General features: G+C 41.2%; 3 protein-coding genes and 1 pseudogene across 5 annotated transcripts in view; 1 reads left to right on the top strand and 3 right to left on the bottom strand.

Annotated features, from left to right (window-relative positions):
* Positions 1-183: 183 nt before the first annotated feature.
* On the bottom strand, positions 184-5,389 carry LOC113682004 (uncharacterized). Its single transcript, XM_089210908.1, has 3 exons — positions 5,068-5,389; positions 3,332-3,518; positions 184-1,758 (listed from the first exon to the last, which is right to left on the bottom strand). Exons 2-3 carry the CDS (start codon positions 3,509-3,511, stop codon positions 475-477), a joined length of 1,464 nt encoding a protein of 487 aa, XP_089067034.1. The 5' UTR covers positions 3,512-3,518; positions 5,068-5,389; the 3' UTR covers positions 184-474.
* Positions 5,390-5,701: 312 nt separating this feature from the next.
* On the bottom strand, positions 5,702-7,514 carry LOC149044267 (uncharacterized; annotated as a pseudogene).
* Positions 7,515-8,908: 1,394 nt separating this feature from the next.
* LOC113681946 (uncharacterized) lies at positions 8,909-22,049 on the bottom strand. Of its 2 annotated transcripts, XM_027199082.2 has the most exons (3): positions 21,819-22,049; positions 21,465-21,721; positions 8,909-17,850 (listed from the first exon to the last, which is right to left on the bottom strand). In XM_027199082.2, the coding sequence occupies exons 2-3, from the start codon at positions 21,690-21,692 to the stop codon at positions 9,730-9,732; spliced, it is 8,349 nt and encodes a 2,782-aa protein (XP_027054883.2). In that variant the 5' UTR covers positions 21,693-21,721; positions 21,819-22,049; the 3' UTR covers positions 8,909-9,729. The 2 variants fall into 2 exon arrangements, with proteins under 2 accessions (XP_027054883.2, XP_089067029.1); XM_089210903.1 differs by lacking the exon at positions 21,819-22,049 and having other exon boundaries at positions 21,465-21,812.
* LOC113681942 (uncharacterized) overlaps positions 21,953-22,502 on the top strand; it is a 20,807-nt gene continuing 20,257 nt past the window's right edge. For both annotated transcript variants that reach the window (XM_027199078.2, XM_089210898.1), the window contains exon 1: positions 21,953-22,200. The gene's annotated coding sequence lies outside the window, so the exon portion shown is untranslated. The remainder of the gene's footprint in view (positions 22,201-22,502) is intronic.

Genomic DNA, 22,502 nt, shown 5'->3' with positions numbered 1-22,502 from the left:
ACCCCTGGAAGTGATACACATGTTACTTCTCCCCATAATATCCATACATTGTCCAGCAAACAAGTCATGAGAATACTCAAAGTTATAAGGTAGAAGTAAGTTATCTTGATCTTACTCAAAATTCTTGTAACTAATCTACAAGGAAACGTGTAGCAGCCAGAAGTGAGGATTAACAATCTGACCTTGGGAGTTAAAGGTTTAATTGATGGACAAATAACTTCTCATGATTACAAAGCATAATCTTGCAAACATGTCATGTGAACAGACAAGCTTTTAAGAGCTTCCTTAATATAATGCTAAACTCTTGAAGTTCTGATCGCAAGGAAATGCATGGCAGTCTCTCGGAAGGTAAAGGCTTAATACATTGGCCACCTTACTTGGTATGATTTATGAGATCTCATTGTTTAACAGTTAAACTTTAAAATTCAACTTTCAGCAGAATCTGAGAGAGTAAACTTCATTATCAGATTTGTTCTAATGAGGTGGTTTTGAAATTTTTCGTTTTCCCTTCTCATCATTTTTCCATTCACCTTGTATGCAAACAAATTCACTGTAGTCTATTTCACCATCTTTGTCTGCATCAAGCACATCAATGATTCTGTCCACCTCATACTGTGTTAACCCAACCTGAGATTTCCGCAGCCCTTCTGCAAATTCCTTCACACTTACTTGCATGCTCCCATCTCGGTCCAACTTTCTAAACAAGTCTACAATTTGAACATGTTCCTTTGCAATGTAGTTACGCAAAAGTGTCCCTGGGTCAGGTTCTTCTTGTTTGTGTCTTAATTCTGGAGTCTCATCTGTAATTATTTCAATTTGCCTCAACTTTCTCGATTCTTCTGCAATTATGTGAAATTCCTCTTTTAGGGGTGTACCAATGAGATCAATCTTGTGAATTCTACTGTCTCCATTTTTTATAATGGAATTCAGAAGAGCACTAGCCCCGTTGTTTTTAAGGTTATTTTTTGACAGCCGTAGAACTTCTAGTGAAGAATTGCTCTCCAGACATCTAGCAATGCTGAAAGCACCTGTGTCTGAAATCCTATTGCTGCTTAAATCCAAGAATTGTAGGGTACCATTCTCAAGCAGAGCCCCTGCTAATGATCGTGCTGCATCATCCGCTAAACCATTCCATGCCAAGTTCAGGCTTTTGAGCTTCACATTTCCTCTCAGTCCTTTGGCTAGAGCCAGTCCACCTTTGACTTGTATGTGATTCCAGCTAAGATCAAGATCTGATAATGTAATGTTCTCATCAAGAACTTTTGCAAAAAACTCACAAGCTTTGTTAGAGAATTTATTACAGCTTAGATCCAGGTGGCTGAGGGTATTGTTTACCAGCAATGATTGGCATATTACCTCAGCATCTTTATCGTCAAGGGTATTTCCTGCAAGTCCAAGTTTTGTTAGTGTATTATTCTCCTTAAGAGTTTCTGCCATCTCTGCAATTGCCCCTCTACCAAGCTGATTTTCAGACATGTCTAACTCCACTATAAAGTAGTTTTCTCTTAGCAGTTTTGCCACAATCTCACCTCCCTCTTCTCCAATACCATTGTCTCTGATATTCAGACTTGTGACTCTTGTATTGTATAAAAGAGCCAATGCCATTGCTCGGATGCCTAATGGACCAAGTCCATGGTGTGACATGGTAACTGTTGGCTCTGTCATGTGCCGCATAAAGAAGGAGGCAGGAACAATACCAAGTTTCTGACAAGCACGCTGGTATAGGGTTCGCCCTGTTGGATCATACTGTGGCTTCAGCTGAAAGAAGAGAGAGTCTAGTTTGAAATTGAGTTGTATAGACGCAAGAATGCATCTTCATGCCCCATTGAAGGGCGCCGGTATATTACAAAACAAAATTAAAAGTTAACTGTACTCCACAACAAAACCCCCCTTCCGCTATTCATGGTTGAACAATTGAAGAAAACAAAGCCTAATATTGTCAAGGGGGAAAGTGGGTTGTTCTGATAGTTTTTTCTGACAGCCCTCAAAATCCATAAAATCCACAAAACCCTTAAATGCCAAAGGAATAATACAAGTCCAGTTCACCTAAAAAATCCCAAAACCTCTTTTTTTTTTCATACCCCTGACCAAACATATTACTGTATGTCATTAAAATTTCAAGTATTTGAATTAGCCAATGAGCGTGTGGTTGAAACTGAACAATAAAAATGAAACAGTCCCTAATTGCACCTGTCAGGGTGCAAGTGCCAACTGATTTCTTTCAAAGTTTTTTTATCAATTCCATAAATGCAGAAAAGGTTGCAACAGGGGGTGCTTGTTGAACAATAAATACAAAGTCTACCATTGTCAAGGGCAGGGAAGGGTGTGCTTGACACTTGTACTCTTCTTAATCCTTTAACCCTTTAACTCCCAGAAGTGATTAACATAAAACTTCTCCCTACAATATCCATACATTCTTCAGCAAACAGGTAAAGAGAATATTCAAACTTATCAGGTAGCTGCTATCTTGATCTACCACCAAGTTCTCATAACTAATTTACAAGGAAATGTGTAGCAGCTAAAGGGGAGAATTAACAATCAGATCTTGGGAGTTAAAGGGTTAAAACTACAAGGAGTGACCAAAATGGAATTTCTCTTAACAATCTCAATACATTTTCAAGTGGAAAGGTATCGAGAAGAAAGAAGAAAATTGACCATGTGATAGCACTTGATTTAAAACCAAATTCTCAGAGCTTAAAAAAAAAAATGTAAGGCTAACAGAAACTAGAATTGCTATCGAGATTCTAAGAGTAAAAGGGTTAAGTCTTCCATTCCACAAAGATGTTCTCTAGTTCAAAAAGATTGTATACCCTTTTCATGACTCAGGAACCTGCTATCATACCCTCTTTTAGCCTGTTTAGGCTGAATAAGTGAGTACCCCCACACTCAAATCAGGGCTGGATTACATTTATTGCCAATTTTTTAATAAGGGTTATCACAATAACAGGGCTGGCTTGTAATCTTATCTAAATCAATTGAACTTTCAGCAAAGAAAAAATGAATGGGGTGAGATGGTAGACTTCAAGCAGTCCCTCACTGCTGTGAAATCTGTGGACACAAAAAAAAGGGAAAAAAAGGATTATGGCTGACATGTCATTTTGAACTCTGGGAGCAAGGCACACAGAAAGTAATTCCATAATTCTTTTGTCACATAATTTTTTGGAATCATGTGAAGGACCACACTGAAAAGGAGGGACTGCTTGTAATCTATTGAGATCATGGTGGCTCTCCAGGCTCTTGTAAAAGGGCCTTCCAAGTAGCCCCATTATATTTATTTTGAAGTGTCAAGTGTAGTGTTCATAGGTAGAGTACAAAGGGAGATTACAAGTACCTCTTCGCACTCTAAATCAGTTTCCCATCCATCTGAATCGTCACTCTCATCAGTGCCACTTGCAGGTGAAGCAGTGCCTGGTTTGAGTTTTACATGATTCGGATTGACTGACAGAGTGACAGAGCTCAATGCTCGTAAGGTCTTGTCAACCTTCTTCACTGTGGCATTTCTAGCATGCATTGTCAAGCTGAAAGAGAGCAAACTGTCGTTATGCTGATTTTGAGAGAGAGTAATAATTGCTCATGCCCTTTTGTTAGCTTAGTAAAACCAAAGCTGTTAAAACTGTCATCTCCCTGGTTGAATAATTTGCTCTTACATAAACAGATACACTAACATGAACTGGACCAAAAGACCATCCATGAAAACTGTGTAACATAAATTGCAATGGCTTGCACTAACAAAACACTAGCTTAAGAAAAAGCTGTTTTTTTTCCCTCCTTTAACACATGTTTTGTCCTGTCTGCATAAGGAATTAAGGAGGCCATACAGCTCAAAATTACTATTCTTTTTTGTATAACCGAAATTACAAGATTGAAGCGATTTCCCTCGAAAACCAAAAATAAATTTGGCTTGCGATCTAATTTCCCATCGATCTCCTGTTCAGATCTGTTGGTTGCAAGATTAACAAGTTCACTGACTTAGTAGGACATCGTGTACAATCAAAGAATTATTTGAGTCAACATAATTCGATTTTCGGAATTTTACAAAAACTATTTGTTTACACTGGAAAACTTTCAACTTTGCTGTTTTACTTTCAAGTTCTTCCATGAAGAACTCCGAAGCTTTACATCGGCTCAGGCATAATTTATTTTTTTTATTAATACATAAAATACATAATACATAAAATACATAAAAAACTTAAACTTAAAAGTTACTTGAACTGGATGCAAATTTTGACTAAATGCGTTCATAATAATAATCTTTATAGAGGAAACTTTTTCCCAAAAAGTGGTTTTCCAAAAGGACCTCGTAGATTTAGACCAAAAAAAATACATAAAATTAAAAGAAAAAAAGGAATTATAGCTGAGAATTAAATTAATAAGTTAAAACATGTCGCTTGAATGCAATAATATTAGCAGATTCTCTTATTACCTAACTAAGTGAATTAAAGTCATTTACAGCATGATATGCAGTGCTTTGTTTCCCCCAGTTCCTCTTTACACTGGGGAATTCAAAATTGGCTTTATTTCTTGTGTTGTAATTATGTTGCTGATGCTGTGTTACCAAAGTCAATTCATGGTTTATAAGTCCGTTAAGACATTTCAAAGGACTCACGGCCGCTTAGTTCAAGATAACATTTTGGTCATTAATTAAAGAAATTCTGGTACCACTGGGGTCTCGATAATGTTCTGAAGTGATCAATGATCGATTCGATGCTTCAACATTTATTAGAGAGCTCGATTCAGTTCAGTAAAGTTGGGTAACGTGATCGATTGTTTAAGTCGGCTTGAGGGAGTTTATCTTTTGTCAGACAAATTGAAAAGCTTTTGTTCCAGCTCAAATTAAAGTATAATCCAAAGAATTGTTAGCTAAACCCAAGCAATGTCCACGATAACGTGCTGAAAACGTGAAAGAAGATAGGCTTTTATGTGCTCTGAATGTAACCTTAGTTCTCGCAAACAAGTGAAATCAAGGGATTATAGATTTATCGCCACGTTAAATTGCATTTTGGTGAATCTGACTCATGATTTAACCAGAACAAAATATCAGAGACTTAAAGAGATGACTAACCTTACCTTTGATAAAATAGCTTTCTGCAACAGAAACCTCAAACGCGAAAATCCTGTTTACCTTTGCTAAATCACCGATCGAATGTTCTTTTCGAGAGACGGAGCTGTCAATTCCACGGATTCTTGTGTAGTTTCCATGACAACCATACCGGCTATATCCCTTGGGAGATCGAGCATGAGCAAGCTGAAGAAGGCGAATGTACTTGTATCACAAGTTAAAATTTAGTTACTCTAGGGACTATACAACAACAAATAATAACCCCGTTTGATACAAGAAAAGTAATGCTTTCGTATTACAAGACACTTCAAAAAAAAAAAAAAAAAAAAATTTCGTGACAGTCACGCATACGTGCCGTTAGTTTCCGGAGCTCAACACCGCTGTGTCCTCGCTTTTTTCAGTAATTGTTGAGTGTTTAGTTATGCGAATGTTTCTCCTGTTCTCCTGTTCTCGTTAGTAGGCCTTGTCTCCGTTGTTACTGCGCCAAGCGATGAACTCTTAATGTCTTAAATGCCTTTCGACGATGACAAGATTGGGGATCCTGGGACTATGTGAGTCGCGATTCCTTTGCCTTTCTATATTTATCATTGTTATTATTATTATTATTATTATTATTATTATTATTATTATCATTATTATGGAATTTTTAACATGGGCAGTGTAGGGGGAGTAGCTAGAATCTTGGCGGGGGGAGGTTGGGAGCTTAAGTAGACTGTCACAACTTTACATTTTTTTTAATGACATGTCACGCACTTCACGCCGAGGTCACGAAACACTGTGACTTTCGGCCCTCCATCTGGTTATTTACTTCAATTTTTTTAGTAGTTAATTTCGTTATTCTTTCAGCGAACTCTCCATAATCGATCTCTCCGTCCCCGTCTTTGTCGAGTACGCGGATCAGTCTCCAACTGTAAGTCACTTAGCGGCACGCTGAGTTTCTTCAGACCGATAAACATCTCATTTGGAGACACACTCTGTGTCTTGTCCTTATCCAAGCAGTTGAAAAGGTCCAGAGCACGAAGTCTTCTCTCCGACAGGAACGTCTGTAACGCTGTCAGCAATTCATGCTTCATTCGCCCTCCGGTGTCATTGCCTTGGTCGTCATGGTAACCTGCTTCAGAGCCTCTTTTTCTGTCATGGATGGAAACAGCATGGGTGACTTGTAAGGCGGGCTTGTTTTTCATTAACTCTGCCAGGAGGATTTCAAAGTTCTCTTTTAAAGTAATGTTGTCAAGATGGATTTCATCCAAGGCTGAATTCGGGTTTCCTTCGATTGCTTTTAAGAAAGCATATGCTCCAGGGTTTCCGAAAGGATTAAATCCAATCTTCAGCACTCGTAGTCTTCTGCTTATTTCCAAACCCTTAGCTAATCCAAACGCACCTTTTTCACTTATGCGGTTGTGGCTTAGATCCAGTTCAAGAAGCGCGTCATTCTTTTTCAGCGCTTTTCCCATTGCTTCCGCTCCGTCGTCGGCAAAACCATTCCAGGACAGATCGAGGATTTTGATGGCGCTATTTTTTGCCATGACTTTGCAGATGGCGATAGCTCCCCTTAACCGCAAATGATTCCAGCTAAGATTCAGCTCAGTGATGCTATTGTTTTCCTCCAAGGCTAGACCTAATAACTCTCCGCCTGCCTCGCAAAATGAGTTTCTACTCAAGTTGAGGAATTTAAGGGTTGTGCTGCTTTTTAAACCCTCAGCGAGTGGTCTTGCGTCCTTGTCAACAAAGTTGTTGAAAGACAGATCAAGCTATTGTAGGGCTTGGTTTTCCTTGAGGACGCTCCCCATTGCTCGAGCACCGTTCGAACCTATCGAGTTTCCAGAGAGATTTACCCATGTTATGTAGCAGTTCTCAAAGAACATCTTGGCAAAGTAATCCACTCCTTCCTCGCCCAGGCTGTTTTCTTGCAAGTCGAGCTTCGCAACAGTGGTGCTTTTTACGAGCGCCCTAGCGAGAGCCCTACCACCTTTAGGCCCTAACCCGTGATGTGGCAAAGCGATCTCCGAAGTATGAATCGTGTCAAGTACGACAGAAACCGGTGGAACTCCGAGCGCGCGACACGTTCGTAAGTACGATGATTTCCCTGTTAGATCAGCCGTTCTGTGAGTCCTCTGTTCGTCTTTGGACGGTGTTTCTAAATCTGTATCCCACTCATCTTCGCTGCTGTAATCATCATTTCCGTGTTTTAATTCTTCGTCACTGGATTCGAGGTCATGGGGCTCTTTCAGGGATAAAGCTACTTGGCGAACTGTGTCTTCAAAGTGGACAGTGACACGCTTCAGTCCAGCTGGCCCAATCTCCATTTCAGAACTTATTTTATCAAAGGTTTATTTGTTATTTTTCTTTTTGTTTCATCAACAGCCTTTCCCCGTTTTACCAGTGATGAAAACAAACTCACTCCAAGGCGTAATTCCGGCTTTATTTTGTTGCGTTGGAACAACTTTCTCTTCTCGCTAACGACCAGCTAACTCGTTTTCGAGTTGTCGTCATCAACCCATACCAATATGCTTAACCGTCAATTAGCTCAATCCAGGAAAAACCTTTGTCTTTTAATTACGTAAGGGAAGGCCTTTGGGGATCTTAATTAACACTTTTCAGGTTTTATTCTTTTTCTTCTCTCCGTAATCAACATCCATCGGTGTTGGTAATTTAACCTTTTAGTACTTGAAACAGCCGGATTTCGGCCTTACTTTGGAAGTTTACTACGCGTAACCTCTGTCTGTGTCGTTCTGAGAGAAAAAAATACTTATTTGGTTATTCCGCATAAACTATATTGTACAAAACTATGCTCACGTCGCCATACCGTCGATGTACCTTTTGTCTAAAAGTGAGAAACATTAATTATTAGATATCGGTTATTCTGCCGCTCAATCAAATATATTTTAATTCCTTTGTTTTCCCTCATAAAACGTGCCTCTGTTCGCTTAATTTGTGAATTAGAAATTTCCTTCCCTCGGCAAGCTGATCAAAGAAAAAGAATAGATTATCTATTTAAATTAAAAGTCTGCATGCGATCATTTTCACTTGAAATATCAGAAACTTTATAGAAGTGTAGATCGCACAAACGTGTGATCGATCAACTTGCAACTAATTTCAAAATGAGTGACACTATCACGGGATTGCTCTGCTTTTGGTTTACTTCGCAATGTGATTGGTCTAGAAAACTCCCGCCATCCTCACAACCTATGAGACGCACAATTAAAAGCAATTGACACTTGGTCAACCCTGTTTCCCGCGCTTCGTGATGTTGTTTGTATTTAATTTGCAATTTCACTGGCTCCTTGTTGCATTTTCCTTTCCTCTAATTAGCTGATTTGATTTCTTTGGTTTTAGTTTTCCGACACTCAATCGAAAGGCGCTGTATTTTAATTTACCAATTCAACCTCCAATTTTCTTATTCTTCAGTACCACATTTCATATAGCATCCTTTGTTTGCGCCCAGCTATTTGCAGAACTTTTAATCTCGGTTTAAACTTAAAACATAAAATGAGATATGGCGAAGAATATAGTCCATAGAGGTAACCACAGGCAAACCAGTGTTTAACTAGCTGCAACCAAACTCTATAAACAAATTTTCAGTAATTATTGAATGTTGATTTGGGGTTAAATATAGAATGAGGCTAAACTGAAAATACCCATCAGTAACCAAAGATTTTCTTGTGGATTAGTACAGGAAACGAGGTGGTAACTCGAGATCATATTATCTGGCTGATGAGTTTGCGCACTGTCATCACCTGTTTGTTTGATAATATGCTGATATTGTAAGGAGAAATACCATGTCAATCAAATCTGCATTGAAAGGGTTATCGTGAATATCGCGTTAACATTGAACGACATAAAAACAGCTGATGATTTAAAATGCATTTATTATTGCTTGAAAACACATATTACACCCAGACACGCTTAGCATAAAGTTTGAGGCTCTTTGCTCTTCCCCCGAACACTTTCTCAATTCAATTATGTACCGTGGCGTTCATGAAACAGGTACTGCGTTTATTCGGAGGCAGCGCTTATTCGAGTACATAAAAATACCGCAATGAAAATAGAAAAATAAGATATTTAGAGAAACATAAAAATTCTACAACTATTTCTATTTGCCGAGTGTCCGAGTGTTTTTGCTAACCATCGGCAACAATATCCTTTAAATTCTCGACGATATGACGGGAACTACTGCTCTAACGAATATTAGCTCAAATACTAGCTCTGTCTTAGAGGTCTAATGCGACTTAGTACACAGTTTTCCTTACATGCGAAAAAGACCTAAAGATGCAGTTCTTTTTTCCTAAAAGAAAATAAACGATGGGCTTCTAAGCCGTAAATTCAATAACAATGATAGCAACCTAGAGCTCAAACGCAAAAACGTCCTCCACCTGCGAGAACATATATTGCACTGTCGCATGCAACGACCATAAAACGTCATTGTTAGATGAAAAATACGGCATAAAGAAAGTTTTTAACCCTCGATTAAGGTGCATAAATTAAAGAAATCGAGCCCGACGAGTTATCAAAATGCAAGTTGCTTGTAGAAATCAAATGAAAACAAGGATGATATTTACTTTTTAAATTGCTCAGAGAAAGCAATAAGTAACATATCCATATAAATTACTTCGATACAAAAGCTATATCCCTATGTGCTGTTTTGCTTAAAAGAAATGTTCTACGTTTCTTTAAGATCTTCCTTTCTTGGAGCTCTTAACCTTAACAGTACGGGTTGTCACGGTTGTTCCTCCTCCCTCGAAATCGTCATTGTCGAACTCAAATCTGGTGGACTCGGCCGATGGTCCGAGGTCTGCATCACCGCCAAACTCGAACAAAGATTGAAGTTGCTGTTGAGTGGAAGAGCTGTACTCCTGTGACTTCAGAGCGTCATTTTCGCGCTGCAGCGAAATGGTTTCCGCATGCTTCTGGGAGAGCTGCCTTTCTAGATCCTGCTTTTCACGTTGGAATGTTAAACTTCGCTCCGACAGTTGGGAAATCTGCTTGCTGATCTCATGTGCTTCAGCATCGCCTTTGCTGTGCATGGCTGTCAACTGGAGACGGAGGTTTTCCTTTTCACGCTCAGAGTCTTCCAGCTGCTGTTCAAGGCGTGTAATCTTGTTGCGCTGGTTGGTAACTTCAACAACCACCAAAGCCTTCGACTCCTGAATGGAAGAGTTCTCGCGACTAAGCTCCTCCATTCTCTGCTGCAACACGGTCAACTCATTCTCCATGTCTTCATTAGCTCCTCGGTTGATCTCGTATTTCTCTTCCAGCTCTGAGAGTCTTCTCTGGTAATTTACAACTTCCTCTCGTAAAGTCGCACTTCTGATAGTTTCAGTGTTGTAGGTAACTGTGAGCCTCTCCATGGTCTCGTGGGCGTTTTCTAACTGGTGTTTTAAATCTCCGATAGTCTTGTAACAGACCAAGAGCTCCTCTTGCACTTCGTTTTCCCTCTCCTGGCTGCGTTTGTAGGCTTCACTTAGCTTGGCATAAGCGCCGGAGTCATCAAAGTCGTGGCGGTGTTTAATGTGGATTTCATACTCAGCTTCAATCTTCGTGATCTTCTTTTGAATTATCTCATACTCCACCTTCAAGGCATCCTTGTCGCGTTTTGCGTCATCTAGTTCAGACAGCAGATCAGCCGTTTTACGTTTGGCTGATTCCAGTTCAACAGTCAGTCTATTCTTGTCTGATGTCAGGGTCTGATTGTTGTGTTCAAGGTGGTTTATAGTTTTCTGCATGCTGTCAAGTTTGTCCTCAAGGCGCTTCTTGTCGGCGTTCAAGTTGTCATAGTTGTTCTGTAGGGTGTTGTGCTTGTTCTGCCAGGAGGAAACATCACTGGTAAGGCGATCGCGTTCGTTTTTGGCCGTTTCGAGATCAATGGACAACTCAGGGAACATGTCCACACCTTGTTCTAACCCACCACTAGATACTTGACGAATCGGCTCTGGCTCCCGTCTAGTCTCGTCCAGAGCCCTCTTGGCATCGTCTAGCTCGATTTGGAATCTGGTCCTCTCCTCAAAAGCAATCCGCAAACGACTTTCGAGCTCGTCCATCTTGGGGGCCATTTGGTTCAACTCACTTTGGAGGTTACGCTTCTCTGTCTCCAAGTTGTCCAGGTAATTCTTATGGTTGGCATTTTCTCGTCTCAGCTTTTCTGTTATGGCTATATAGTCGGCATTGTCTTTTTCAAGTCCATCAATGGTGTACTTTCTCTCTGACCACTCCTGAACCTGAGAATCGTATTGCTGCAGTACTTCTCGCAATTTCTTCTGCAGCTTTGCAATTTCCAGCTTGAGTTCATCGTTTTTTATCTTCACTTGGCTAAGAGTGCCTTTCACATGTGCATGCTGCTTGGCCTCTTTCTGGAGTTCATTTTCCAGAGCTTCGATCTTATCGCGCAAGGTCATTATCACACCATTGAGTTCACTCTTGCTGTTATGACCAGATTTGTTGGCTGCCTCAAGGTCTGCTACCTTCTTGTAAGCCTCCATCAATGCCTTACGCTGCTCATCAATTTTCTCTTGGTCGTCTTCAGCCTTAGACTCCAACTGGGCAACCCTCTCTTTTGCTTTAATCAAGTCATCACTGAATTCTTTCACCTTTCCTTCATAAGTTTCAATCTTGGCCTCCAGACGGACGTCCTTGTTTTTAACTGCCTCTAGGTCCTGCTGCAAACGAGTTATCTCGTTCTTCCATCCAAGGGCCTCATCAGAATCAACCATGTCCTTCGATTGTAGATCGTTCAGCTCGCTTTCCAGTTGGCTAATTCTTTGAGCTTTCCACATGGAATCGCCTTCGGCTGCGTTCTTGGCTCTGTTAATATCGGCAAGCTCGCTCTCTAGCTTGGCAAGCCTGTCTTTCAACGTTGCAGCATCTTTATCTCCATCTTCTTTCTCTCTAAGAACTTTCTTGTATGATGTCTCTAAGTCTTTGTATTTCTTACTTGGCACGGAGTCATCTCTGAACTGGAACATGTCTGGAGCTGACTGAAGACTAGGACCAGCGCTCTGTACGATTATTTCGGTACGACTGCGCTGTGTTGAGCGAGCCTCAAGTTGAACTTTTTGATCTGAAATTGTCTTTTTGAGAGTGGAGATCTCTATCTTAAGGCGCTGTTTGTCACTTTCAAGTGTCTTGATGCGATTATCTTGGGTTCTTATCTTAAGAATCTTCGCGTTGAGTTCATTTTGCAGCCTTTCAATGTCACTGGAGGCGTTTGAGTACTTCTTTTTCCAGTCCGCCGCATTAGTATTTGCAGTGGCCAAGTCTTTACGTAGCTTATCGTTCTCATGCCGGAGGAGAGTCATGTTGTGGTCAAGGTCAGCAATTTCTGCCTCTTTTTCTCGTATCTGGGCTTTCAAGTTGTCCTCGCTGTTGATAAGTTTGTCATTTGCTTCCCTCATGTTGTCCAGTTTTCTCTTCAAAGAGGCTATTTCATCCTTTAGCTGTCGTTCGTTGCTAACATGCCAGCGGACCGCTCTCTCTTTATCTTCTCGATCTTGCTTCACAGCTTGCACCTCCCCTGTAAGGTCGTGTATCTGAATGGTTAAGTTGTCTTGATCGGCCTTTGCTTTCTCCAAACGCTTTTTCGTCTCGTTTAATTCACCGCGAAGGTTTGCCTGTGCTTGCAAATCACGATCTCGCTCAGCCTCAATAGCGTGGTTCTTCTCTTGGGCCCTTAACAGCTCCTGGTGGAGATTTTCATTTTGAGTATTGGCCAAATTGAGCTTAAGTTCAGCCTCGTTTAACTTCCCCTTGATTTGATAAAGTTGGTTGTCAACTTTGGCACGATAGTTTTGGGCATCCACCAGTCTTGTTTTGACAGCATCAAGCTCCTTCCTCAGCCTTTCATTATCGCTTTCCAAGTCGTCTATTTGACCGCGTAAAGATGACACAATCCCAGGAGCATCTGTCTGATCTGTTTTCTTAAGGCGAATGGTAAGCTCCTGAATGCTTCTTTGGAGATCCAAAATGGTTTCGTCGTTCTCCTTCAAAGTCTTGTCTTTGCCATCTATTTGCGCTTGTAGTTTCTCTTGCGAGTCCTTGGCCTGCCGCAGTTGTTTCTCTAGTTGGGTATTTTTATCTTTCAAATCCTCCAAATCCCTCCTCAGAAATTCAACCTCCATTCCGTCTCCTGCTGCTGCCTCTACGCTACTTTCTGTTTCCACCACTATCGAGGACTCCATTGGTGGTGCGGACTCCAGATTAGCAATCGTTTCCTGGGCTCGAAGGAGTTTATCTTGCAGTTCATGGCCTTTCTCTTCGTTGACTTTATTAGTGATGTCCAACTCCGCGACTCTTCGCTTCAAGGCACTATTTTCCTCATCGAGCCGCTTAGCCTTGTCACGGTGGCTATCACTCTTGCTCTCGATCATTAGCGTTCTCTGATTAACAGAATGACATGCTTTCTCCAGTTCACTTATTTTCTGAAGGGCTGATTCATAATCACTTTCCAGGTGGCGCAGATTCTTCCTAAGATTGTCAATCTCCTTTTCTTGGATCTCTTCTTTATTCTTTAAGTCAGCAATGTTTTTGTCTTTGTTCTCGACCTCTCTTGTAAAAAAGCTGATCTTACCGTGCAGTTCAGTGAGCTGCTTGTCGACCTCCATTCGCTCCTCCCTTTGGGTGTTATTCTCTTTCTTTAAACCTTCTATCCTCTCCAAGAGCTTTGTCTTCTCGCTGACCAACTCTCTTATTTGCTCCTCCAGATTAGCAACTTTTTGGGCATTGATATTAGCATCATCGAGAGCTCTGTCTCTCTCCCCGGTCAGTTTCAAAATTTTAGCCTCCAACTCACTTATCTTGTTGTGCATTTCGAGGAATTCGCTCTGTTTAAGGGCATTCTCAGCTTTCAGGTCATCAATTTCTTGTTGAGCGTTGTCTAGACGCGACTTTGCGGCATCAAGTTGACCTTGCAAGAATTCTTTGCTGGCTTTTAAGTTCTTGATCTCGTTATCCTTCTCCATCAATAATTTTTCATGCTCCTCAAGCTGTAATTTCTTTTCAACGATGGTCTGTTCGAGTTCGAGATTCTGCTTTCTCGCCTTTGCCAGCTTTTCGAGAGCGTCATCTAGCTGCTTCTTGTAGGAGTCTTTCTCTTTGGCTTCATTGTCACAGGTTACCTCAAGAACCGCCATTTGGTTGTTGGCAGCTTCCAGATCTGATCGGATGGCCTGCTTCTCTTTGTCAATGCGGTCGCGCGCACCTTCTAAGTTACGGACTTTCTTATTTAAGGCGCTAATTTTAGCCCGAAGGTCCACGTTTTCTTGTTGGATTTTGCGATATTCTGGCTCCATCTTGTCCAAACGTGCTTTAAGAGCTTGAATTTCTTGCTTATACCTGTTTTCACGGTCCTGAGAAGCCTTGTAGAGGGTCTCAATTTCAATATATTGGCTGTCGTGGGTGGAACCGACCCGATCTCTTTCCTCTCGCTCTCTATTTAAGTTTTGAATGGTTACCTCTAGCTTGTTCAAGCTAAGGTTGGTTTGCTTCAGGGTGTTTTCCAGAGATTTGATCTTGTTATTGGCAGCATCAAGGAGATTTCGAGTTGTCATCAGTTCTTTCTTCAAGTTAAGCAGCTCTTCGTCAACTTTAGCTTTTTCTGCTTTCAACCGCTCGATAACAGCAGATTTGTCTTGAATCTCTTTGATCTTGGACTCTAACTCCTTTTCTAGGCGTCGGATATTAGTTTGCATGGACAGATTTTCCTCCTTGTAGTTCTTCACAGAGTCGTTAAGGAATTTCACTTCCTCCTTCAGTTTATCTCGTTCCTTTCTAATGCTGTTCAACTGAGATTCAATGAGAGCCAGCTTGTGCGTCTTACTGCTGAGTTCAGTCTCCATAGCATTTCTTTGAGCCTTGAGATCTTTAACTTCCTTTTCTAGTACCTGGTAACGCTTATTTTCATCAGCCAGTTTTCGTTCTAGATGCTTTTTGTCAGATTTAAGGCTCTCGGCAGTTGCATTGGCGGCAATCACCTCTCTCTTAGCATCGGCTAACTCACTTTGCAACTTCTTAATTTTGTCTTGAAGATTGATGATGTCTTTGTCCTTCTTGGCAATAACGTTTTTCAAACCTTCACTGATCTTCTCAAGTTGGCTGACTTTGGTTTGAAGGTCATTATTTTCTTCTTTGCCTTTGATGATCTTGTTGTTGGCGTCCTTCAAATTGTCTTTCAGTTGACCATTCTGCTTGCGTAGAGCTGTCAGTTGACTTTCTAGGTTGTCAATCTTTCCTTGAGCTGCGTGCACATCATCTTCGGCTTTCTCTTTGTCCTTCTCAGCTGCCTCGAGATCATTCTCCTTCTGGGAAAGGTCACTTTGGACTACGAGGATTTCGCGGGATAGGTCATCTTTCTCACCTTCTAGTTGCTGAATACGATCGTGCAGCCTAGCAATTTCTTCATTAGCAGCATCGCGGTCCGCCTTCAGTTGATCAACTTCTCTCGATCGATCCTTGTCCTCTAGACTTTTTATCTTCAACTTCAAGGACTTGATTTCCTTTTCTAACTGCGCGTTCTTTTCTTGTTCTGCTTCAAGCAAACCATCTTTATCGCTAGCCAAAGACATAAAGTCTTGGTAACTGGACTCAACACTTTGCACTTTGTCGGCCACCACAATGCATTCGCTCTGTAACTCTTCATTGCGTTTGACCGTAATGTCGATTTCTCCGGTCAGTCGATTGATTTCTTCGTCCTTTGTGTTATGTGTGATCTGAAGTTTCCTCTTCTCCTCTTCCACTGCTGCAAGCTGCGTTTTCACTTTAGAAAGCTCCGCTCTTAAATCGTCATTTTCTTTGTCCAGATCACTGATCTGAGATTTCAAGGTCGAGATGGTAGCATCTTTGATGTCAATCTCTTGGCGGTAAGTATCAATTTGACGTTGTGCTTCGGCAAGGAGCCCTTTAAGACGATCTATCTCGTCACTAAGTTTGGAAACAGCAGCATCGTGTTGTTTAGCATCTTCTTCGAGAACAGCTTTCTTACTGAGGGCATCACGAAGTTCTGCTTCTACGCGTGTCAGGTTCTGCCGAAGTTGGAGTGCCTGCTCCTCGAAGTCTCTCTTTTCTTTTTCGGTGTTTTCTAGGACGTTTTCCAACTCGCCGTTAGCCTGCTGTGCCTCAATGAGATCTCTTTCAACGTTATCTTTGACGTCTTGGGTTTGCTTAAGATCCTCTTCCAGCTCAGCTAGTTTCTTGTTATTATCCATGAGCTCGTCGTGGATTTCATTCTTCTCATCTTCAAGCATTTTGTTTTGTTCATTAAGGTACTGGACGTCTTTTTCTTTCTCGTGAATGGTTCCTTCATGTTCCCGGATTGTGTCCCTTAAGTCATCAATGACCTTTTGTTTCCTTTCGTTGTCGCTTTTGAGCTTCTTGAGGTTACGTTGCGCTTCTCCCAGTTGGGTTTGCACAGAAGTGATCTCTTTTCTAAGCTGATTGTTCTTGTCCTTCTCTGCATCCAAATCTGCCCTTAGCTGAGTCTTGGATTTGTTGGTTGAGGTAAGCTGTGCTTCTAAGTTAGAGTTTTTAACTTTTAACGCATCAATCTCTCGCTCTAGTTCGTCTCGTGCATTTTCATTCCTTTCCAAAGACAATCTCAATTCAGAGATCATCTTCTCCAAAGGAGCTATACGTAGCTTGAGGTCGTCTCTCTCTTTGGAAGTTATTGAGTGGCGGGACTCCAACTCATTCACCTTGCTCTGGTGCCCCCCTACCCTGGATCGTAGTCCGTCAACCTCACTCGTGGAAGAATCGTATGATGACTGAAGCTGAACACACTTGGTGTTGATGCTTTCAAATTCGTTCTCCAGGTCATGAATACGAGCACGGCAACGGACCAGTTCGTTCTCCAGTTCCCTCACGCGGCTTGTCATCTTACCATTTTGACTCTCTAGCGTCAACACCCTGCTGTTACTAATAGCAAGTTCGCGCTGGAGATCTTCATTGGAGCTTCGCAGGCTTTCAATCATGGCCTCCGCCTCAGCATACCGCCTTTCCGATGAACGAAGTTCGTTCTCGAGGTCCTTTGCGTGTTTTGCTTCTACCTCGGCACGCATCTCGCTCTGAGATAGATCTTGCTTGAGTTGCTCAATATGATCTTCAAGAGAGCCGTTCTTCTGTTCTAGGTTGCGGATTTGCCTGTTTTTGCCCTCTGCCTCATCTCGAAGTCTGTCGGCAACCCTCTTGTTGTTCACCGCCTCTGTCTGTGCACTTGACAAGGCCTCTCTGCTCTTCTTTAGATCGTCACGTAACTTTTCCAGCTGCCTTTTTAGATCCTCACGCTGTTTCTGAGAATTTTGCAGTTGAACTTCGAACTTTTTAACCCTGAGGTCACACTCCTTCTTGGTGGCATCCAGGTCGCGAATTGCTCTATCGTAATCACTTTGCAGCCTGGCAAGCTTTGTCTGCAGGTTCAAGATTTCCTCCTGCAGACCTTCCTTCTCATCTACGGAGCTCTTCAGAGTGGCCTCGTACTCTGTTATCTGCGTGCTAAAGAAGTCTTCTTCCATTGGAGCCGATTCTTGAACGGTGGTGACGGACTGGCTAACGACTATCTCTGACTTCATCGTCTCCAGTTCCCTCTGCAGAGCAACCTTGTCAGCCTTGAGGGAAGCAATAATGTTGTTCTTGGACGACAGCTCGCGTTTGAGTGCCTCCAGCTCAGTCTCCCTCATCATCAGTCTTTTCCTGATAGCTACGAGTTCTTCATTGAGCCTATTCCTATCGCTCTTGCTCTCTGCAAACTGTTCTTCTATCTGCCTTTTCTGGCGCTTTAGGTTTTCGATTTCCAACCTAAGCGTTTGAACCTTCAACACAAACAAAAGAAAGGAAAAAAAGTTAACTCAAAACTAAAAATTATACAGCTTTATCGCCTATGATACGCCGCTATAATTTAATTCTGAACTTCAGAGATTACTGCCCTACTCGCGATCATTTGTGAGTGACTGCCTTCTATCTTCTCGTGTTATTGTTGCTATTTTTTTTTTAATTGCAAATGATAACCTCATTTTACTCTGGAGGCAATTTTGGAGGCAATCTCGAAGCGAACGAAATCACTTTTGTAACGGAGCATCAAAGGCTACTGGAAAGGAATTTCGACCGTTTAATTTTCTCGAGAAGTATTGAGAGCTTCACATTGCCAAAGAGACACAAACGATACGCCTGAAATGATGCTAGAAAGTTTTCTATTCCCTTCAATCTGGCTGGAATCTCGAATCTGCTCGGCGACAAGTGTGGTTGGGGAAAAAGTCAATGGCAATAACACAACAGCTAGGCGACGATAATTCGGTTGCAGTTACAAAGACACCCTTTCCTTTTAGCCCCAACATTAGATCTGAACCAATAGAGTCGTTAGGCAAAGGAGCTGTTACTTTTTTTTTGGAGGGGGGGGAGGGGGGGGGGAGGAAGAAGAGGGATTCGAAATCCACACATTTTGAAAGTTCGATTAAATGGCGACAAGATTTGAACATTTTTTAAAAGCAAAAATAATCTTAACATAAAAAATAGAGTTTCCGCTCCTTATTTCGTCTTTTTCCGTCTCGTCTCCTTCGCAGCCGTTGTTGGTGGTAGATTGAAGGTGTCACGTGACAAGACCGAAACGACGGCTGGCAAGGAGACGACTCTCGGTCGAAGAAAAATCATTCGAAGTGCGACTTCAGGGTACATTGTAGGTCTGTGTATACAAAAAGCGTACTGCCTTCTTCATGTAAGTGCAGGTTACTTCATCCAACCATACACAGAGCTGTACTTTTGAAATTTTTCAGCTAAAAAAACAGCTGGCTAAGGAAACATTTAACCTTTTAATCCTCGAGAGTGACAAGCATCTAATTTCTCCCTACAATATCAGCCCTGAATCAAACATTAAGGTTATGAGAATGAAGGAAATGATAATCAAGTGAAGATCTCTAGATTGTTAAACAAATTCTCCTTGCCAGCACATTAGGAAATGTATAGAGAACAGTATGGAGAATATGCATATTGATCTTAGAGTGTAAAAGGTTAATTGATAACTCAGTAATGGAGTCCATTTTCACGCACTTATTAATTTCCTTCGAAGTATAGTATCTTGAAGTTTTTAGCTTTTAATTGTCAATCGACATTTCAAAAAAAGGGCTTTGAACAGGTCAGTTCCTATGTCAATCGGGGCGAAGTTAGCTGAAAGTCCAGATGGATTCAGAAATTGATGACAACTGGCAAATCGTAAAAAAAAGCCGCCCGTGACCTTTCGCTTTTTTTTATAAAAAAAAAAAGTAAAATTACGTGACAAGTAAGGAAAAGTGATAAAGTGGCAAAAGAGTTAATACTTGTTTAATGTATTGCGTTGAGGTGTTAATATTTCCTAAAAATTACAAAAAAAAAGATGTGTAGACAAAAACGGTGGCTACGTGACATAATGATGCATCGTCACTTTAAGATGCAAATTATCGACAGTCTCCTCCAGTCTGAAGAATTTTTGCCATATATCGATTTGTGATGGTCTCTTTACGGTTTCTATCTTACCGGGCTCTCGTTAAAACGAGAATACATAGTCGTCTTCAAGTTTAAGTTTGTGTTTACACGTCCAAGAATAAGGTGATATGGTATTGAAGACCGTTGCGAAAGAATGTTACGCTTTGGTGATATAAATAGACAATCATGCTTGCGTGACAAGAGTTAATTTTGCAGGGGGGACAAGAAAGAGCAGTTAAATTTTGCTTAAGAGAAAAAGAAACAATCAAGTTCCGAATACCCCTAAGGCTTTGATATTATGGAAATTTTATCGTAACAAAACTCCCGGTGAGATTTGGTTTCTGTTAGTTTAAGTAATTTATTACGTAATTTATTAAATGGAGCGGAACTGATGGACAGTTATGTTAATATTTAGCATCAACAACATCTGTGGTAACTCCATCATTCTGGTTCTGTTCGATCCGTTCAAAAGTTCAAAGTTTGACAGTTTTACGGCACTTTACGTTGCCTGTACTTTGCTTCTGTTTGTGTCCATGGATTGTCAAAAATGTGCCGCTATTGATTTTCGAAAGTTTATTCGGCAACCCTCTGTGATTGAATGAGCTTATATCATATTTCCATCCCGTGAACAACGTCTGCCCTTCTGGCAAGTCTAGGAAACGAAGAAGATTCGCACCTAACGGCGCGCTCTCCCCTAAAAGTCGAGTCTTTATTCTAAAACACTCCTAAACCATTTACAATAAATCTTTAGATCATTCCGCGTCAGTATTTCGTTTTTTTATAGCGATCATAACTGCTCTTTCGCCCCTTTGATTTGTTTTAATACACATATTGCACGACGCGGCGACGCCCTGAGCGTTCTTCCAGTACAAAAATAGTACAGAGACAGGTTTTGCAAGAAATATAAATTAAAAGCGTACTAAAAACAGCATAATCCTTCAGTGTCAATAGAAACTCATCACAACCTCTAGTCAGTCGATGGACAATTGCCAGAAACGAAGAGTAAAGGTGACTTATGCAAAAACATTTGGGTGAAGACATAATCTTTCCCAGACAAGCGCATTAACTTTTTTGTTTCGAAAATTTTCTTGGAGATCAATTATTACAATGAGTCTTTAAAGGTTTCTCAGGAGCTCTTAAGTGACGTGGCACTATCATGGATAAGAGCGTATCAAGTGGAGAGCTATATTGCCTGATCATGCAAAATATCCCAGATGTACAAAAAGAAAGTACAGATTTCCAATACGCTTTGTGGAATATTTGTACGATTTCTCTCCGGAAGGCAACCAGCTAAGATGCCCGCTTTCGAAATTCCTAAACGATACCTTATACCTGAAATCATGTACTAGACTTACAATTTGAAATTAAGTCGAACCGTCAACTTTGTTGCCGAGTAACGAAGATGGTAGCGAAATTGCAGAAAAATTAACACCTCCAAGAATTAAAAGGTGGTTTTAATAACTTAAAGAGGCGCTGTGATTTATTTTACAAGTTTTAACCGCAACACGTATACAAATTTGAGACGCTTCCGTCAAACGAAGGCATTGATTTAACGACCTTATGGGCAAAGCGAACAATAATATAAAATACCAAAATCGACAACTGTGAGGGTGATATTTCTAAAGGAAGTTGATTGCCGTAGTTAGATTTGAGGAGCAAACGCTTGACCGTTTGTGCAGCCAGATTTAAGCCGTAAGATGGGTGTGACAAGGGAAGTCAATTTGCATTCATATTGTAGTTACAGCCAATATCTGCATCTGTGTATTCAACTACCAACAGGCTTACTTTCAAGAAGATTAAATCTGTTAACCGTGCGCCCTACCAACCAGACATTTCGAAAGTAAAATTTACGCCGAGAATTATCTGCACGTAACGACAATCGCCCACTACAAGAGTTTGGAAGCAATTTAATATTCTCCAAATAAACCCAACTGGATCTAGTCCGTACATAAATATGTAAGAGCAAACTCACCTCGCTCGCATGATCCCGCTTGAGGCTGTCAATTTCAACGCGGTGTTTCCGGTACATTTGCTCAAATTCATTGAGATAACCCTTTGCCTCAGAGATGTGTTGGATCGTAACGTCACCTGCTTTGGAGGACATAGCCAGGTCGGATGCCTTGTAGGTAACCGTACGGCGAACAGAAGGTGAACTACCAGCGGACGAAAAGTCCAAACGCGTCTGCTGCATCTCGGACATAATTATAGCACAGAAGGACGCTTGAAATCCTGTTACAATTTCAAAGATAATCTTTTATCAGCAATTCTTTTGGGTAACGCTCTTTTTCCTGAGGTAAACCAGCCCTTAGGGAGTATGCAAACTTACGTTCAACACCCTTGAGTCGCTACTGAGCGTTCCCTGTCTCAGCAACTGTACTTTAATCGGTAGGATCTGGCGTTGTTTTGTGGTCAGCAAATCATCTGCATTCTTTATAAGCCTCTCGTCAACACGCCCAGTACTGGGGCTTTGACGTTCAATAAAAGGCAGTCATTGTGTCATTGACCTAGAAGTTTCGTATTATATTTGGGCAGAACGCGGAGTTAATGGAATATAACTGATTCGCCCAATTGTATTGGGATTGTTTATACGCACAATGGGGTCATGACATTTCTCAAGAAATTACTGAAGCCTGTATTCATAAGCAGAGCGCATTCGAATATAGGGAAAACGAAACTTCTGGCCTCCTCGAGCGCAAAGTCGTCTGAAGGTACGTTGAGCTTATTTTGGCTGCTGTTTATTTATGTCCAGATTCGTTCATTAAACGCGTTCGTGCAGCCAGACTTAGGCATCACTCTTAGACGCCTCTGCACGATCTGGTGTACCGCATGTTTAAAGGAAGTGCTAGGATCAGCCACCCGTAACTTTTCAACCGTGAAATGCTAACAATGAGCACTGCTTTCCTGATATTAGACAAAACCATCATCAAGTATTACGTCCTTAATGTGAAGTTCTTTGTTTGCCACTATGGCGTTAGTATATTTCTGAAGTACTTCCGCCTTAAAATTGTGT

The sequence above is a fragment of the Pocillopora damicornis genome, chromosome 6 (assembly GCF_964200805.1).
Source record: "Pocillopora damicornis chromosome 6, jaPocDami1.2, whole genome shotgun sequence".
NCBI lineage: Eukaryota > Metazoa > Cnidaria > Anthozoa > Scleractinia > Pocilloporidae > Pocillopora > Pocillopora damicornis.
Note: the sequence above shows the minus strand (reverse complement) of the source record. Positions and strands in the feature narration are given on the sequence as shown.